Source organism: Phacochoerus africanus, chromosome X (genome assembly GCF_016906955.1).
Source record: "Phacochoerus africanus isolate WHEZ1 chromosome X, ROS_Pafr_v1, whole genome shotgun sequence".
NCBI classification, from domain to species: Eukaryota; Metazoa; Chordata; class Mammalia; order Artiodactyla; family Suidae; genus Phacochoerus; species Phacochoerus africanus.
In genome coordinates this window covers 86,954,831-86,974,896 of record NC_062560.1, presented here as the reverse complement: position 1 = coordinate 86,974,896, position 20,066 = coordinate 86,954,831, and the positions used below count along the sequence as shown (strand labels likewise).

General features: G+C 47.0%; 1 protein-coding gene across 1 annotated transcript in view; it reads right to left on the bottom strand.

The window, feature by feature from the left end:
• The window catches only part of DRP2 (dystrophin related protein 2), a 34,530-nt gene extending 15,273 nt beyond the window's left edge, over positions 1-19,257 (bottom strand). The window contains exons 1-12 of the mRNA XM_047764584.1: positions 19,086-19,257; positions 14,365-14,528; positions 12,357-12,513; positions 10,931-11,051; positions 8,872-9,140; positions 8,336-8,482; positions 7,533-7,611; positions 5,172-5,232; positions 4,774-4,835; positions 2,769-2,843; positions 859-1,060; positions 552-637 (exon numbers count right to left, since the gene is read on the bottom strand). Coding sequence (XP_047620540.1) covers positions 552-637; positions 859-1,060; positions 2,769-2,843; positions 4,774-4,835; positions 5,172-5,232; positions 7,533-7,611; positions 8,336-8,482; positions 8,872-9,140; positions 10,931-11,051; positions 12,357-12,513; positions 14,365-14,528; positions 19,086-19,202 — 1,540 coding nt within the window. The 5' untranslated portion in view covers positions 19,203-19,257. The remainder of the gene's footprint in view (positions 1-551; positions 638-858; positions 1,061-2,768; positions 2,844-4,773; positions 4,836-5,171; positions 5,233-7,532; positions 7,612-8,335; positions 8,483-8,871; positions 9,141-10,930; positions 11,052-12,356; positions 12,514-14,364; positions 14,529-19,085) is intronic.
• Positions 19,258-20,066: the final 809 nt, after the last annotated feature.

Below are 20,066 nucleotides of genomic sequence, written 5' to 3'. Positions count from 1 at the left end.
GACAACTAATGATGCTGCTGCAGAAAGATGCAAAATGTGTACAAAAGAGGGAGGATGAAGGAGATAGCAAAGGCTCTGTACACCAGAGAGGTTAACACCTACCGAATTACCTAATGTCCACCGCCCAGACAATGGGCGTTATTGCACATAGCCTGCATTTTCACGGGGGTCAGTCTCCAGAAGAATATGTCACATGGCTTGAGCTTCAGACTGGGAGAGGGCTAAGCCTGATAGGCCACAGGGAAATGGAACTAGAAAGTCCAGGTCCTGGGGATCCCAGGATGCCAACTCAGATCGTCATCAAGTCATTACACCAGATCAGAAGAAACCAATGCCCTGGGAGGGACAGGGGGACTAATACCAGGCCTTAGACCCATCTTGGCCTTGGGCTGCTATGGATTCTTTGCAATAATCTGGACCAGGAAGCATTACAAAGTATAATAGTAGAGTAGCCCTCTGCTGAGTCATCAGACTGACCTTCTGTTTATCTTACCCCCTTCATCCTCCCACCACACCTCCTCCCTCCACCCAAACTTTGGAGTTATACTCACACTGCAGTTTTTCCTTCACTTCTGTGCCACACAGGCATGCAATGCCAGTCTTAAAGGACAATGCCCGCATCTTTCCACTGCGACCACTAGGTTTAAAAGAAGAAACTGACAACATGACTCTCTGTAAAGGGTTAACATTTGGCAGTCATTTCCCTCACAGGGTTGAACCCGGCAGGGTTCTGTGACAACCACGTCCCAAGCTGAGCTGAGTCCAAGTCCACCATAGGAACAACCCCTTCCCGCTACACCCATTCCAGGTGTCCCACTGAATTTCCTCCTGGAGGCTGCTAAGACCTCAAGCCCCTACCTATCAAAAACATTCAGGAGCCAGTTGAGGCTCATGTCCACACAGAGTGGCACGTTGACCAGGATGCCTCTTTCTTCTTCCAGCCGTTCATATAAGGCAGTCAGGCAGTGGATGACCTCCACCACATCCATCACATGCTCACTGGCTTGCAGATCATGCTCATTGAAGATCTCCAGGGCTGTGGTTAGGGTTACCAGGTCCACTGGGAAATAAAGGAGAGAAGGAGAAAGTACAACCAAAACTAGAACCTCAGGGACTAGACAAGGAGATCTGGCCACCAGCATCACCTAATTTGACTCAGTCTCCAGACTAACCATTTCTAAGTATGAAACAAGCTTGCTCTTTACCAAGACCCTCAACTGAAGTAGGGAGAAGGCAACAAAGGGCCCCCTAAGTCAATTCAAAATGTTTCTAAACCGGGGAGTTCCTGTCGTGGCACAGTGGAAACGAATCCGACTAGGAACCATGAGGTTGCAGGTTTGATCCCTGGCCTCGCTCAGTGGGTTAAGGATCCGGTGTTGCCATGAGCTGTGGTGTAGGTCGGCGGCTACAGCTCTGATTAGACCCCTAACCTGGGAACGTCCATATGCCATGGGTGCAGCCCTAAAAGGACAAAAGACAAACAAACAAACAAACAAAAAATGTTTCTAGACCTGTATGTTCTTTGACATCGGTTTCAAGAAGATGGTGGGATTTGGGTAAACTCCCAGGGTCAAATAACATGTTCAAGTTTTTCTGTCTTTACATGCTTTTCAACTGCAAATAGGTTTGTCTGTGAACCTTAATCTCAGAACTTAGACACTGGTTATGAAGGCTCAGGTATGCCTAGGTAAATGTGATATATCTCAGGGGGACTTTTAAAAAAAATTTTTTTTGTAGGGTTGCACCTGCAGCATATGGAAATTCTTGGGCTAGGAGTTGAATAGGAGCTGCAGCTGCTTCCTACACCACAGCAATGGCAACACTGGATCTGAGCCACATTTGCAACCAAAGCTGCAGCTTGCAGCAACGCCGGATCCTTAATCCACTGAGCAAGGCCAGGGATTGAATCTGCATCCTCACAAAGACAACATCACATCCTTAACCCGTGGAGCCACAACAGGACCTCCTTAGGAGGACTTTTTACTTATCAACCTAGCCAGATACATCTGAGCCAGGAAGAGTGAATGGACAATGTCTCTGATAAAAGACAGAAGGCACATTATATCTATAGACAGGTTATCCCCTAACCACTGACATTTGCTTTAATAGTTCTGCTGCTACATCCAAAAATCCCAAGATGGTGAAAGAACACAAGCCTCCAGTGGCTCCAAACCATTTGCTGAGATACTTCATTTTTTTTTATTATAGTTGATTTAAAACGTTCTGCCAATTTCTGTGGTACAGCAAAGTGATTCAGTTATATATATACATATATATATATTCTTTTTCTCACATTATCCTCCATCCTGTTCCATCACAAGTGATTGGATATAGTTCCCTGTGCTATACAGCAGGATCTCATTGCTTATCCACTCCAAATGCAACAGTTTGCATCTACTAATCCCAAACTCCCAGTCCATCCCACTCCCTCTCCTTCCCCCCTAGCAAACACAAGTATATCCTCCATGTCCATGATCTGTTTCTGTTTGAGATACTTCTTGCCATAAAACAGTTGCTTCATTATCCATGTTGGGCAGGGAAGAAGGGTCAAGGAACAGGAAAACTGTGGGGTAATTTGGAAACAAGTCTGGGGGTTGGGGAGAATAGAAGGGCCCTGGAAAGATCAGATGTCCACAGCCAGCATATCCTAGTGTTTGGAGAGTCCCTATCAAGCCAATCAACAACTCTGGCCAAGGGGGAATGAAAGTGAGAAACAGCCAACATAAGAGGAAGATTAGGAGTGGGATGAAGTATGACAGGAGACTTACGACGCAATGCCTTCTGGACTCTGCGGAGTTTCATGGCAGTGCGGTAAGCTGAGAACTTAATGTTGTTCAGATCAGCTGCAAAGAATGGAAAGAGATCCACTCAGATCAGGGAAATTCAAATTAAAACCACAACAAGATACCATGTTACAGCAAAATATAAAAGTCTGACAATAACAAGTGTCAGCACAGAAATGGATGAACGAGAATGGCTGGTGGAAGTGTAAACCGATACCATCACCTTGGAAAACACCTTGATATTACCTAGTAAAACTGAACATCCATATATTCTACAACCCAGCCAACTATATATCCTGGAGCAATGATTTTCACACTTTTTTTCACCAAGCAGCCCTGATTTTTTAGCTCCAAATTAGAAAGGACCCAGATGTCCATCAACAGTGGAATGGATAAGGAAACTGTGGCATATACAATGGAACACTCCACAGCAATGAAAATGAATGAACATGCATATTGATCACATGCATCAACATGGGTAAAATTTACAACATAATAATGAGCCAGGGAGTTCCCGTCGTGGCGCAGTGGTTAATGAATCCGACTAAGAACCACGAGGTTGCGGGTTCAATCCCTGCCCTTGCTCAGTGGGTTAACAATCCGGGGTTGCTGTGAGCTGTGGTGTAGGTTGCAGACACTGCTCGGATCCCGCGTTGCTGTGGCTCTGGTGTAGGCCATTGGCTACAGCTCCGATTTGACCCCTAGCCTGGGAATGCCCATATGCCATGGGAGCGGCCCAAGAAATGGCAAAAAAAAAAGACAAAAAAAAAATAATGAGCCTCTTTTAGAAGCCAAAGATGAAGCACACGAGAGTCACACTCATCATCACCTGGATAGTGTCTTTCAAAGCAGATCTAGTTCACACCTATAAGCATGATGCCTTAATGTGATGATAAAATCATTTAAGGGGAGTATAGAGCTTCCAGTTGAAGGAGATGCAGAGAGGAAAGGAAGGAAGGATGCTGGAAAAAGGACAAGGACTCACTTCTACCCTCACCTGCTTGTTGAATGGGATGCCCTTCTATTCTTTTTTTTTTTTTTTTTTTTGGCTGCATCAGAGGCATGTGGAAGTTCCTAGACCAGGGATCAAACCCAAGCCACAGCAGTGACAATGCCAATTTCTCAACTGTTAGGCCACCAAGAAACTACTTAATTTATTTCTTACTGAGGTAACATTGGTTTGTAACATTATATGTTTCATGTGCACAATGTTTTATTTCTATTTCTGTATACACCACTGTGTGCTCACCACCAAAAACTTAATTTCCATTTATCAACATACAGTTGATCCCCTTTACCCATTTCACCCTCCCCCATGCCTCCCTCTCTTTAATCACTACCCTGTTCTCATGTGTTTGTTTTTACTTGGTTTGTTCGTTTTTTTGTTTATCCATTTTTTTTATATTCCACATATGAGTATTTGTCTTTCTCCATCTGACATATGTCACTTAGCACAATATCTTCAAGGTCCATCTGTGTTGTCACAAATGGCAATATTTCATCTTTTTTATGGCTGAGTAGTGTTCTATTGTGTGTTTTTGTGTGTGTGTGTGTGTGTGTGTGTGTGTGTCCAGCTATCCCACTTCTGGGTATTTACTCAAAGGATAAGCAAACACTAATTCAAAAAAGATTTATGCACTCCTATGGTCATCACAGCATTATTTACAATAGCCAAGACATGAAAACAACCTAAATGCCTATTGACAGATGAATGGATAAAGGTTATGGTATGTATATAGTCAGAGATTTGCAGACTCATGGGGTTTTTTGTTGTTGTTCTTGTTTTCTCATCATTCCATTGTGATACTAAGAAACTAAGAAGCTTAATGAAAAATAAAATGCTTATGTTGTTATATAGACACACACACACACACACACACACACACACACACAGCCAACTGAATAGAATAGAACACTGCTGCCTTCTATTCTTATAGGTCAAAGGCAAGTGTATAGATCCCCACCCTATACAGGAACCTTGAATTCTTACCTAGGGTTTGGTATAATTCAGTCATCTTGGGATGGTCCCAGCATGTGGTCTGAGCCTGGTGACTACAAACAAAAGCATCAATAGCGCCAAGGTCCATACCACCCCCTGCTCCACACCCCCCACACACGAGTATATCACTCAGTGATAAGTTGTATGCAAGAAGCAGCAGGTCTGAGAGTGAACCCTGAAGATCCCAAAGCACAAGGTTCACCTTTACCCATGTAGAGTCTTGAGTTCTTGAGATGAATAGGAGAAAACACTGGACTGGATGGAGGAATCCCCACAGAAACGGGATGAGAGTGATTGGTAGGAAAAAAAAAAAAAAAAAAAGACAGGCGAAGGACAGGGGACAGGGTGGGCAGGTGACTGACCCATTTCTGATTCAGATGCCCACTCACTTGATGTAGTAGGGAACTTTATTGGGTGAAATTGCTCTTTCCCAGGGCACTTGAACAGAGGCTGGTGAGAGAGAAAAGAAAGAGAAAGAAGCTGGCCACTAATGCTCTCCATGCCCCCAGTAACTCCTCTGTTCTATCCTCCCAGAGAAATAGCCCAAAAGGGGATGCCTGACTCTTATTGCCAGCTCTTAACAGCTGCCAAGAATGGGGCAAACATTTCTTTTTTCTTTTTAGGGCCACACCTGCAGGATATGGAAGTTCCTAGGCTAGGGGTTGAATTGGAGCTGCAGCTGCCGGACTGCACCATAGCCACACCAGATCTCATTGCAGCCCAGGGCAACATCAGATCCTTAATCCACTGAGTGGGGCTAGGGATTGAACCTGCATCCTCACAAAGACCATATCGGGTTCTTAACCTGCTGAGCCATAACAGGAACTCTGGGGCAAACGCTTATAATGAACGCGCTTCTCTTCCTGATGTTAGGGTGAGGGAAGGAGAAAAGTTTGTCACCAATACCCTTAAGTGCTAGAGACATGACAAAGGCATGAACAGGAATATCTGGCCTTGGCCATCCTGCTGGTCTTCTCCCTGAGCAGGCTGCCATTTTATATGTTCAGCTCAGGCAGCTGGTGTGCTGCTGTAGATATGAAGTGGGCCCTAATTTCTCATGGGGCTCAAAGCACTCCCCAGAGAAGGTCAAGTTTTTCAGTCCTGTGTGACAATGGGGCATGGGACTGCCCATTCCTCTCTGGTGAGGAACTATGGAAAAGGATTCCTCTCTTGGCTCCATGTTTTTAACCTCCAGATCTTGCAAGAGAAACTCAGTCATTGGCCTACCTCCCCATTGCAGTTTCCCTCGGTGTGAGAGCCCTCTGTGAGTACAGCTGCAGGCCAGTGATTATAATTCAATAGTTCTAATGCCATTAACATTTATTGGGTTCCTGTAGTTCCTGTCGTGGCACAGCAGAAACTAATCAGACTAGGAACCATGAGGTTACGGGTTTGATCCCTGGCCTCACTCAGTGGGTCAAGGATCCGGCGTTGCTGTGAGCTATAGGTCGCAGATGTGACTTGAATCTGATGTCACTGTGGCCATGGCATAGGCCGGCAGCTGTAGCTCCGATTGGACCCCTAGCCTGGGAACCTTCATATGCCTCAGCAAGAAAAGAAAAAAAAAAAGACAAAGAAAAAAGAAACATTTATTGGGTTCCTACTGTGTGCCAGATACACTGCTGAATGCTTTGTGTGCATATCGAATTTTTCTACCTGTACATTCCCACCATTTCCACTGCTACCACTCTGATCTGGGTCACCATCATTCCTTATCTCAAGTGTTGCAACCTGCTCTTACACTTGCCCCCAAGCACTGTGACTCTGTTGAAACATAAGTCAGATTATGTCATCCCTCTGCTCAAACCCCTATAATGGCTCTCCATTCCATTCGAAATAAAATCCCAAGTTCTTACCAGAGCCCTCTAGGCCCTCCATGTGCTGGCCTCCTGCTACTACTCTGACTTTGTTACTCACTTTTATGCCAGCCTACTTGCAGTTTCTCAGGCATGACCCTGCCTTAGGATCCTAGAAACTGTTCCTTTTGCCTAGTCTGCTCTTCCCTCGGATATCCACATGGCTCATCCCCTCACCTCCTTGTGGTTTCCACTCATTTGCCACCCTCTCCGTGATGCCTCTCCTGATCACCCTATTCAAAATTGCAATGCATCTCCCATTAAGTCCAGCACCCCCTAATTCACGCCTCCACTGATTTACCTTTTTTCCATTGTATTTGTCACAAATTGACCATATATATATATAGGGCCTATACATGGTCAATATATATATGTGTGTGTGTATATATGTGTGTACACACACACACACACACACACACACACACACACACACATATAACTTATTTGTTTATGGTCTGGCTTCCTCCAGTAGAATGTAAGCTCCAAGTCCAAGGATTTTTTTGTCTGTTTCATCACCCCAGTGCCTAGAATCATACCTGGCCCACAGCAGCCCATCAATAAATACTGTTAGAAAAATAAAGTCATTTAATTCACATAATTCTATGAGCTAGATAACATTTCCCTCTTCTTTTTATATACAGGAAAATTGAGGTTCAGAAAAGTTAAGATATGTTTTTCAAGCTGGCACAGCTATAAAGTCAAGGAGCCGTGACTCAGATCTACCTCTCTTTGACTTAAGGCTTATCCTTCTAACCACTACACTGCTGCTTTATCCTACTGATTCTTAGACTCCAAGGTATACTGGGCTCCCACCAGGCCCTCAAAGGACAACAGTAGACTCTCTTGGAAAGCGGCTGAGGTTCTACCAAGTGAAGTCCAGTTTGTAGAACATACAGGAGAGGAAGTGCTGTGACCCAGGCCCAAAGTCCCGGTGGGCATCCTGGAGCTGCTTAAGCCTCTCGCCAACTGACACCTATGGAAAAAACACACAGGAAGTCAGTGGATTCATTCCAGACATTTAGAGTGGGTTTTCCAGGTGCATCGGGCAATCTTTGTGAATTCCCTCAGAGGCTGGCTCTTCTCCAGTTCCAGCTCCTCCCACCATTCACCCAAGTCCTAGCCCTCCCATGGCACTTGCACAGGTCAGAGAGGAGCATCCTTAATTCCAGAGCAGAGTCACTCTTCATCTGTCCCTGTCAACCCTGAGTGCCTACTCATAGACAAGCCCTTCTCAGATTTTTTTTTTACTTTAAAAAGAAAACTGTAGAATAGATTTACAAGGAGATCCTGCTGAATAGCATTGAGAACTTTGTCTAGATACTCATGTTGCAACAGAAGAAAGGCTGGGGGAAAAATGTAATTGTAATGTATACATGTAAGGATAACCTGACCCCCTTGCTGTACAGTGGGAAAAAAATAATAATAAATAATTAAAAAAAGAAAATTGTCATATATATATTAATTTTTACAACATTTGAAAGCATCTCATTCCAGAAAGGATATGAGATGAATCACTTCCTTCAGTTTAGAGGCTGAAAACCCTGTTTTTTGGCCCCAAATTCTCTACAACTCTCTTGCAACATAGATCCCATTTCAATGCCCCTTCCCTTCCTTTGGGCCTGGAGAAGTTCCCCACCAGCCTAGTTACACTGAGCCTTCCCCCTCCTCCTGTGGCTCACTCCAGCCTTCTCCCCTACCTGTAGCTGTTTCCACCGGATGTTGATCTGCTCCAGGGCTCGGGAATTCTCCATTGACAAATGCACATCAGATATGGCAAGCTGATGGGCCAGATCGTTCACCAACTTCACTCCATCTTTCATGGGGGAGAATTCTTCTTTGAACAGCTGCAGAACCAGGACCCAAGTCCCACAGCAGATAGACAAGTGGAAAGAGGAACCATGAGTCATTCATCGCAATTCCTCCCTCCTTACCCAGAAATTTGGTTTTAATAGCACACCCTCGGTTCTTACTTATTAGGGCAACCAGACTAAGGTGTGGGTGGCCGTTGTCCTTATCTCTTCCTTTTCTACTCTCAGAAAACACCAGAGAAACAGAAGACAGAAGAACAGAGGAAACTTCAGCTAAACTAGCCCCCAAATCCAGCACAGAAACTGGGAGAGACTCTGTTGAAGTCAAAGCCAACTATTGGGTCTCAGCAGCAAGAACACTGTCAGGGTCTGGGAGGAGGATCTGGTCTGGGGGTGCACTGTAACCAGGGGAGGGGCCCGTATACCTTAAGAGCCTGGATGTGCTCAGGGAGTGAATCAATGAAGAGATCCCCAATTGGCTCCCATGTGGCTCGGACACCCTCAGCCTGGGTCAGTGTTGTGCTTAATTCCTCCATTGCCCCTTGGATCTCCAACAGCTGCTCCAGAGTGCGTTCAATATGGCGGTGCTGGTCCACACAGCGGGCTGTTAGCTTCTCCCATAGTTCACTGGCCACCGTTGCCTGCTTCCACACAAAGCGGCTAAGATTCTGGATCCGCTGTCTGGGAGAGGTATCTGCAAGGGCAGGCAGAAGGTCAGGTCAAGCCAAACACAGAGGGGCAGCAGAAATACAGAGACAGACAGCCCTTCGTAAAGTCTGTGTGTGTGTGTGTGTGTGTGTGTGTGTGTGTGTATTTTGTTCTATGTGATTTTATCACATGTGCAAGTTCATGGATCCACCACCACAATCAAGAGACCATATTGGTGGAGCTCCCATTGTGGCACAGCAGAAACGAATCTGACTAATAAACATGAGGTTGCAGGTTCATTCCCTGGTCTTGCTCAGTGGGTTAAGAATCTGGCGTTGCCGTGAGCCATGGTGTAGGTCACAAAGGCAGCTCGGATCCTGTGTTGCTGTGGCTGTGGTGTAGGCCAGAAGCTGTAGCTCTGATCCTGCCCCTAGCCTGGAAACTTCCATATGCCATGTGTTCAGCCCTAAAAAAAAAAAAATAAGACCATAGTGGTGTTTTCCACTTATTATAGCATGAAGATTTCCTCATATTCTTAAAAAATGGGCAAAGTAAAGAGTGAAATATTTTAAAATATTTTAAGAAGTATAGTGAGGCAAATCATCCAGAGTCCGATTCACATGATACTGGAATGCAATTTTGCCTTGGCATATGCTGCTCACTTCTTTCCAAAGAAGGAAGGCATGTTGTGAAGACCTAGTACAAGAGGGGTTAGGGTGACTTGTCCAGCTTTTCCACCAAAGTTCCTAAGTTGTAGGTTTCCTCTTCCTCCTTTAGGCCTCCCTTCAGCAGTAGATAATTGTCCTGCTCTTTTGAGATTTTCTATGAGGCCCACTGGGTAGTAAATTGAGTATTAGGTAAACTTGAGAGGGTCAACAGCATTGAGAAAGGGCTCCATTAAGGAAGGGTCCTTTCAAGCTATTCTTGGCCAATCTCAGAGGGTTGAAGCCTCTTTCTGGAGAAGAGGGCTTCCTGGGCCACCACTCAGACCTAAGCACCATGAATCCCACCCTGCTGCCTTATTTAAACCTAGATCTACAGTGATCCGAGCTATCAAGGGATGGGGGCCAGAAGTCACCAGAGTCAGTATCAAAGAGCCACAATCAACTTTATTCTCAAATGTCATCACCTAACTTTTTAGATTTTTTAAAAAGTTGTTTATTTGCTTGTTGATTACAGCAGTGTCACCTGCCTCTCTACGTTGGAACAAAGCAGTATGTTGGCCTTGTTTTTGTTTTTGATATTTAGGGCCATATCCACAGCACAGGAAAGTTCCCAGTCTAGGGGTTGAATCAGAGCTGCAGCTGCCAGCCTGAACCACAGCCACAGCAACGCCAGATCTGAGCCTCGACTACAACCTACACCACAGCTCACAGCAACACTGGATCCTTAACCCACTGAGTGGAGCCAGGGATTGAATCTGCATCCTCATGGATATTGGTCAGGTTCGCTTTCGCTGAGCCACAATGGGAACCCCCAAAGCAATATATTTTTTAAGAACATACTACTACTTTTTATTTACTGAGTCATATTAATGCACTTGAGTCTTTCGAATTTTTCATTCATTTGTTTTGCTTTTTCATGACTCATTAGATGGTCACACATGATGATCCAGAGAGCCACATCCAGCTTTGGGGCACACATTCATCTCCCCTGCTCCAGGCTCTGTTCTCTTTGCTTTTTCTTATCATGTGAATCTGGCACCCTTCCAACTTTGAACTCCTAGGAGAAAATTATCCTCCTAGATAACGGCTGATAAATTGAGTCTGGAGAGGGCAGGAAGTGCTGAATGGCTCATAGCTTGAGAAGAAGATAAAAGAGAGGAAGACCACCAACCTTTGCTCTCAGAACGAGGCTCCTCCAATTCTTCAAATGGGTGCTGGGACAGGAAGGCTTGAGCTGACTCCAGCACAGAGTAGATGTAGGGGCCCCGAGACTTGACATCTTCCATAAAGGCCTGTGAAGTTTAGCAGCATGGTCAATAGGGAAGTAGAGTCTTTCAATTCCATCCTGCAATTGACAACCTTTCTTCTCCTAAGTGCAAATTGATCTTTAGCATGATTCTGTACCTTTGGGCATTCAAATTAAAAGAAGAGCAGTCCTCTCTATAGGCAGAAGGGTAACCCTCTGACACTAGAAAGTCTGTTTATTCTGAAGTGGGTGTCTGTGCCATGAGGTAAAGAAAAATGCAAGGATTCGGGGCTAGGAATCTTGGTTCTCTGGACGATCAGAAAATCCTCTGTAAGGGGCTTAGAGAAATCAAAACCAGTATGGGCAAGATTTATATGGAAATTTTAATTGCATTTTTGTTGAAATAGACACCGAGAATAGTACCCAAATCAAATGTTACATTTGACGAATTTCCATAAAGTGATTCCATGTCTGCAACCAGTACTGAGATGAAGAAACAGAACTCTACCAGCATTCCGGTGTCACATCGCCTAAATATCACTTCTTCTAGTGCATTGTGTATTCATTTTAAGAAACATCTGTTGTCTTTTGCTGATTATAGGCATAATATATGTCACAGAAATCTTAGACATTTTAGAAAACTCTGAAGACGAAAATGAAAAAGAACTCTAATTTTATCACTCGGAGTTAACCATTGTGAAGATTTTGATATAGTTCTTATGTTTGTAGATGTGTGTATACATGCACACATCTATACTGATTTTATTCAAATGAGATCCACCTGTATATAGTCTTATATCCTGTGTTTTTTTCATTCAATATTACATTATGTTCATTTTCCCATGTCCCCATTAAAAATCAGGGTAAGATTTTAAGGGAGGCCAATATTTGATGGAAAGAAGAGAGGGTAAAGATTTGATTTATTCTCTGGAGTACTACCCCCAGACCAGCAGGGTTGCATATGGGTTCCTGTGACTTTATTTGTCTAAGCAGAGATTGGGTATCCGTCTGTTGGGGTGTTGCACAAGAACACCCTTCCTGGAGTTTCCCTTGTGGCTTAGCGGTAATGAACCCAACTAGTATCCATGAGGATGCAGGTACGATCCCTGGCCCCACTTAGTGGGTTAAGGATCCGGCGTTGCCATGAGCTGCAGTTTAGGTTGCAGACGTGACTTGGATCTGGCATTGCTGTGGCTATGGCACAGGCTAGCAGCTTGCAGCTCCAATTTGACCTCTGGCCCGGGAACTTCCATATGCCATAGGTGCGGCCCTAAAAAGACAAAAAAAAAAAAAAAACCTTTTCCCAATGGAGAGGCTACACACCACAGCTTCCTCCATAACTCAAACCTACCGCGTGTGTCTCCTTCTCCTGTTGCACCAGGATCACATCCCCTTGTAGAGGCAGCTGAGCTGACAGTTCTTCATCCTTTTGGCTGAGCCAGTCAATAATCTCTTGGAGAGGAATCTGAAGCTTTCCACTGTGGTCTGAGAAGGCCTCTAGGCGGGCACTGCACACAATGGTAAGACAGTGATTTTCAATCCTTTTATTAAGGTGGCAAAACTTTCTTCCCCCAACAAATATGTAGGTGGAAACTTAATCCATAAGCAGATGAAATAGATGCTGCTCTGGCGGAAGCGGGAGAATCCCTGGAGCCCTCCCTCTGGCCCAACCACAGAGGCTCCTCAGGCACCTCAACAAGGAGCATGGTACTAAAACACTTGGCGGACATCAGCTAATTCAGTTGCATGCCCAACATCAGGCTGGGAAAGGGAGCAAACTGAACTAAGCAAGGGCATTAGAGGTGACAGCTGTCTGGTTGCCCTCCTGTCCTGGAGGAACTCAAGTCATGCCAAACTGCTCATCCACAGAGGCTTCTCAGAGTCTGCCCTCTGAGCAGGGGGCAGATGCAATAGGTGTAAAGGGCACGTCAGGTGGCTGAGTGTGGGCACACATGTGTGTGAGGCTGCATACAAATATAAGCAGCCCAGGGGTCCCAAAGGATGACGGGAACATAAGCTAGAAGTTTGACATACAGAAAAACATGTACCGCATAATCATCTCAGTCTGCCTTCCCCTACAAATGAGCCATGAGCTGAGGTCCAAGTGTTAGGAAGCCAGAAGCCAGCCCAGGCTGTGTGCAGCCATCCCCTTAGCCAACAGGTAACTGACCATTGCCTCCCTACCACCTGGACCAAGCGGTCTACCTACACTTTTGCTTCCATTAATTCTCAAAGCAGCCTGGTGAGGTAGGCACTGCTATTGCCCAGAGAGGTTAAGGAATTTGCCCAAGGTGACACAGTTAAGTGTATGATTTGAACTCAGGTTTGCCTGATTCCAGAGCCTGCATTCTTTCAACTCGTCCACAATGTCTCATCCCCGTCAGAGCCTATTGGAAGCCAGGAGTTTAGTCTTTGATGACAGGAAGTGGAGAAGAAAACCCTGTGTGTGTGTGTGTGTGTGTGTGTGTGTGTGTGTGTGTGTGTGTGTGTGTAGGGTGCTATAGAGAAGGGTGGAGGAAAGATGAACAACTGATACAGAAATTACCCTCAAGCTCTTACCTTAGTTTGGGGAGGTGTGGGTGGATGATAAGCAATGGGTGGGAGCAGAGGGATGAAAAGATGGGATAGACAGCAGAGGCGATCTCCCAAGATGGAGGACAGTTATGAGAAGAAGACAGGGAGACAGTAATTATATCGACCATTTATACCTCAGTGCTTTTTTTTTTTTTTTTTTTTGTCTTTTTAGGGCTGCACATGCAGCATATGGAGATTCCAGGCTAGGGGTTGAATTGGAGCTACAGCTGCCAGCCTATGCCAGAGCCACAGCAATGTGGGATCTGAGCCATGTCTGCGACGTACACCACAGCTCATGGCAACACTGGATCCTTAACCCACTGAGCGAGGCCAGGGATCGAACCCATGTCCTCATGGATGCTAGTCAGATTCGTTTCTGCTGAGCCATGATGAGAACTCCCATCAGTGCTTTTAAGTTCAGAAAACATTTTCAATCTCAACTGAATCGTCACAACAACACTGGGAGATAGTTTAGACAAGTATGATTCCTCTAGTCATTTTTTTCCCACAAAACAAAACAAAAAATCCAAACAAATGGAAGCTAAAATTCAGAGATTACTCAAACCAATTCTCCAAGGTGACACAAGTACTTAAGACTGAGGCTCAAATCCAAGTTTCCTGACTTCTAACCCAGGGTTCTTCCCCCAGTGCCAGAGAAGGAAATGGATGAGAAATGGAGGGTGAGGCTGATAAGAAGGGGACCCACATGCTGAGAGGAGGAGGATGAGCCTGACACCATCCCAGCCAACTCCCTCAAGCCCCTGGTTTGAGGGGCCAGGTCTTACCGGAGGTTGTGAGACTTCTTTTTGATTTCATTCCAACACAGATTCATGGCTGGTGGTTCCAGGGGTCCAGCGGCACCAACAGACCCGTTGAATAGCTTTGGGCTTAGGCGGGGCACCCCAGCGCCATGGTGAGAAGGTGCAGGGGTGGCGGCAGCAACTCTAACCTAGACAGAAACACAGACACCTCTGTAATCCCTGGAGTGTTCCACACCCTGGTCTGCACCAGGCCAAGAATGGACTAAGTATAAACAGGGAGAGAGAAGGGCTGGCCCTGGGTTGTGTTTGGGGGTGTGTGTGGGGGGGTAGTGGTGAGATAAATGAAGGCTCTGTGGCTCTGTTCATGGCAAGGTCCTCCCTTGGTAAAGGACGGTCACTTTTTTTTTTTTTTTTTTTTTTGCTATTTTAGGACTGCACCTGTGGCATATGGAAGTTCCCAGGCTAGGGGTCGAATTGGAGCTGCAGCTGCTGGCCTACACCACAGCCACAGCAATGCCAGATCCGAGCCGTGTCTTCGACCTACACCACAGCTCATGGAAATGCTGGATCCTTAACCCACTGAGCAAGGCCAGGGATCAAACCTGCATCCTCATGGATCCTAGTTGGGTTCGTTAACCACTGAGCCACATGGGAACTCCCAGGCCGGTCACTTTTAACTGCTGACTCCTATCATGATCACTCATGATTGTAAATTCTGCCAGGACTATAGCCCAAGCAGGATTCTGGAAGCACTTGTGTTAAGTAAGAGCTGCTCAGAATTGCACAAAGACTGGCAACCATGGCATTCAAGGTGAGCCATAGGCTCATACTCCAGAGTTCCACAGTGTACCCAGTATTCCAAAAAAGAAAGCTAAAGGGCTGCTCCACAAAGTTCCAGAGAAAGAGGAAGAGAGAGAGAGAGAGAGAGGAGAGAGAGACCACCTAAAACCACAAGTAGTATAAGTCCTACTTCTGACATGAATCTAGGACTTGGTGCTCCCTCTCCCTCTCCTCCTACTCACATTTCCCGCCACCATCGGGAAGGCTGGAAATGGTCCTAAAGAGCTCTGTTCATCTTCCATGAGTTGAGAAAGGGCTAAAGCACCATTTTGGATCCCAATCTCCCAAAGGCTCTGACTAGAGTCAACAGAGAAGAGGACCAGCTGCAGACCACATCAAAATCTTGCCTTGGGCTCTCAAGCTCAGAGCCCATCGCCTGCTCACCCTGTAGGATCTCCTGGGGTTTAGGAGAATGAGGGCTGTGCCAAATAGTCCTTCAGAAGTTAGTTACCTCCAGCGCCATGCCAGACCTGCCCAGCCAGGGGCAGGAGGGGGTGGAAGGCAGGGGATTGTGGAGGGAGGAAATCTCAGCCTGAGAAAACCCACCCACCTGCCTGCCTGTCTGTCTACTTGCTTGCCTTCTGGAAAGAACATGGTCCTGTTGGTGGCTCAGCCTCTTCTAGTCTCTCCTTCCCCCCAAACCGTACTTTCTCCCCACACAAGACTCTCCAGGAGGGAGTTCCCGTCGTGGCACAATGGAAACGAATCCAACTAGGAACGATGAGGTTGCGGGTTCGATCCCTGGCCTTGCTCAGTGGGTTAAGGATCTGGCATTGCCGTGAGCTGTGGTGTAGGTCTCAGATGCAGTTCAGATCCTGCGTGACTGTGGCTGTGGCGTAGGCCAGCAGCAACAGCTCCGATTAGACCCCTAGCCTTGGAACCTCCATAAAAAGACAAAAAAGAAAAAAAAAGAAAAAGACTCTCCAGGCAAATCAGGAAACCGATCATCCCATTAAAACCACAGCTCACAGCCACACACCAAAAGGGAAGTGAGGGAGCAGCCAGGCTCTGGGGCAAAGTTCTGATGAGGTCAGTTGCCCTGCATCCCCAGGAGCTGATCCTACCTGTGCTGCCTGGGAACCCGGTTGCAGGATCGGGCAGCCCCATGATGATCCCTCCACAGGAATCCAGACCCTGTGCCTGGATGGCCACAGGCAGAGTCCTGACAGGCTCTCCCAGGGAGGGCGGACAAGGCTGAGCCAGGCCAGGAGGCGGGATCTGTCACCCTGTTTGTTTACTGACCCTCCAGGAATCCAGAGGGGGCGGCTATGTCAGGGCTCAGGATGGTGAATCAGGGCTTTGTCCCTGGGGAATTCCGGCTCGCTCCCAACTGGGCCCGCCACACCGGGGCCAGGAGGGCCCTCCCAGGCTGGCAAGGATGGCGGGAGTGGGACCGGGCATTCCATGGTGCTGAGGAGGTGGGCACGCAGAGGAGAGCTGTTGTTGATTTATGGTCCCTTTCCCTGGAAGACAACAAAGGACTCACTCTGCCTCCAAGCCCACCCCTCCCCTGAGGTGGAGGAAAGGGTCAGACCACTTTGGTGACAAGCCCCTGGTAAGCTATTTTCCCAAGGCCTGGCAGGGCAATGAGCTGGGAGATAAGCCCTATCCTTGATTAAGTAAGCATCCTCAGAGGCACACCTGGGGACAGAGCTGTGGGATGCCAGGGTTGGTATGGTGAGCAGTAGAAGACAGATCCAAGCCTGCAGTGAAAATGAGGGAGTGCCTTTGCAAGGAAAGGCAGGACAGCCTTGTCCTCACAGACCTCCCACTGTACTCTAAGCCCAGGGGGAGATGGACGGTCTGTGGGCTTCCCCTCCCCCATCCCGGACTTCTGCAGGGGGAGGAGAGGGCAAGACGGTACCTAGCCGGCTCCATGCAGGGATCCAGTGCCAGGGAGCCCCCTGAGCCCTTTGCAGTCCCAGGCTGCTGGCTGAGGGGCAGGGCCCTTTCTGGAGGTGGCCACGCTTCTCTTATTCCAGCCGACTTGCCTGGGGAAAGGTTAACATTCCCTAGCTGGGCCCTCACCCCTTAGCAATGAGGGAAAACACTTCGTTTTGACCAAAAAGGGTTCTGTTCCCATCCTCATTTATCTCCCACAGAGTCTTCTGGGCTCTCCACAGTTCCACATTGTTTCCATGCTGAGGCCCACCTACAGGAATAGTTAGAGCAGCTGCCTGACCCTTTCTGGGGGGTCTGGGGTGGAGCCATCCGGGATAGAGCTATCCGGAGTGGATGGGGGATGGCAGGGGATGGCAAGCCAAGAGCAGGGAGTGGCTCTAGCTCCAGGTCACAGCTTGGCTCATGCTGAGATAACTGAACTCAAGCCGGTCTCACAGAGTCCACCGGACTGGGAATGCCCCAGAGTTAGAAACAGCCTCTTGTGATCCAGCTACAACCAAGTTGTTCTGGTTCTGAAGGAAGCGCCCACAATAAGCTGGGTTTCACCCATGTCAGCCTTTCATTCCCTCCAGGCTTCTTCTTGGTTTCCTAAGCCCCACTTGGCTCCCTTGCTATGTGCCACCACCCCGTTGTCCCCTCAGAGTTCCCCCTAATACTCACAAACCCCCTTTAGCAGAGCTAGGGAGACAACAGGCAAATAACAGATAATCATTCTTTTCTTTGCCTATCAATGGCCTTCTACTTCTGGCTTTTGTGGCCAAGAAATTTGCTTCTCACCACTGGCTCCCCATAGGGCTCTCTCCTCATCTCTTGAAACTTTAAGACAAAACCAAGGCCATAGAGAAGGAAGGGAAGAAAGTAGACGGTGACCGAGAAGAGGGGTTGGTCTCACCATTCTTGGTCACAAAATGAAGCCCTCAGATCCCCCTGCCTAAGTGGTGAAGCTTGGAGGCATTGTGCAATGAGCAAGGCAAGCCTTCTGGAAGGATCCATGCTTCTCAATCTTTCCACACTATAAAGGGGTAGGTGCACAGGAGGACTCTAAGTTGACAGTAGCTTTGAGACTATGACAAGTGGCAAATTCTCTCTGGCTAGATGTGCGAAAACAGCTCAGGAAGGCCTAGATTTTATGCCTCTTTGGACTTTCATTTCCCTTCATTATTCTCCCTCAATGGGCTCCCCAGCACTTCCATTCCTGCCACTTTTGTCTCTCCCTTCTTCCTCTCTGTATATTCAGCTGCTGTGTGCACCCCTGGGAGTGACTTAGCACCACAGCCTATTTGTGCAATACTAAGAACATAGTACTTGCACACACTCCCATGGCCTGTGGACCCAAAAGCATTGTAGGGCAAGCCAAAGTATGGTTATACTTCTCCCTTTGTCTTGTCAACTTTCCCTTGGTCCTTCCTCACTGTCGGGAAAGGATGCCGCCCTCTAGAGATTACTGCCTCTTATGCATCTTCCACAACATTCGCAGACAGGTGCACACAGTCCCATTGCTCCACTCCTGGAGGAGGAGAGAGAGGGGTAAGGCAGCTATGAAGCTCAGACAATTCTTAGTGGGGCTAACCTTGGAGCTGCAAGTAAGACTAGGGACTTAGGAGGAAAAACCAATGGAAGGAGAGAGAATATTTTGCAGGTGCAGAATATGAGGCCACAGAGAAGCCAAGACAAAGGAAAGTCCTGATTGTCCTAGGCCATGCCCTGAAGGATTACACTCCTCTGGTACCTCCCTTAGGAGGCTGATATGAAACCAACCCCCTCAGTCATCGTGGGCCCTTTGGTTTGCCCAGCCCGCCACACTTTCTTGGCCCATGCCTCCCATGAAAGGCCTCTTGACTTACAGAGATGGGCCAGGAGGAGGCTCTGTGCTATCCAAAGAGTTTCATGTCTATGGAGAGTATCTCTGAGCCTTAGGAAGCATGAATATACCCGCAAGAACACCCACAGATCCTGTGTCCACCCTGTCTCCACAGGTCTTTCTTTTGCTCTTGTCCACTTACCTGAGGCTGGGGGCAGGTGCTTCGGAGGCTGCTGCTATGATGGAAGTGGTCCACTGCTCGCCATTCATGACATCGTGGGAAGGTGGAAGGGCATCCCTGCATGACCAGAGGTTGCATCAGAACCAAGGCTCATGAGGGGGCAAGGACGGGCAATGCACCAACTGTTGAGCATAAGCACCTGGAAGAGTGACAAGGAGAGGTCTAGAGTCACGATCTAGAAAAGGCCTGTGAATCCAGCACTTCCCCAGAGGTGCCTTGACTGGTTATGAAAATAAGTACTCAAAGCTTATTGACCTACACAATAGTATTTCCCAGGCCACCATGTACCATCAAAACCTGATTTAATTATTGATCAATGAAGCGTTTATTGTCTTTCTATTGTGCTTTGTGCTGGAGACACAAAAATGATATGTGGCCTGAGATCTCACAGCCTGGGGATGGGGTGTAAGAGGTAGAGGAGGGCAGTCATGTAAGCTGATAATGACAATGAAACACTGTGGCAAATGCTATAATTGAGGATTGGCCAGAAAGCTAGGGGAGCACAGAGAGGGAAACAACTAACTCTATCTGAGAACATGCAAAGATTTCAGAGAGACTGCATTTGAGTTGAGTCTTGAAAAGCGAGGAAATGTTTGCCTGTGCAGAGAAAGGGAGAAATGTACTCCCAGCAGAGGGACCCACTTGTGCAAAGGCAGATGTCACCAAAAAGCCCAGCATATTAAGAGAACATTAAGTGTAGTGTGGCCAGAGTTTAGGAGGCACAGAGATGAAAAGACATGGTGCCTATCTGAAGAATTCACATACAAAGAGAACAAACATTGAGAAAATCAAGCCATGAAGTCTTACCTGCATTAATAGCAGGAGTATTTATGGGATGGAGTGAAGGGATGAATGAGGTGAGTTCCACCTGGTCATGTCAGGAAAAGTCTCCCTAGAGGAAACATTGGTTTTTTTTTTGGCCACCCTGCAGCATATGGAGTT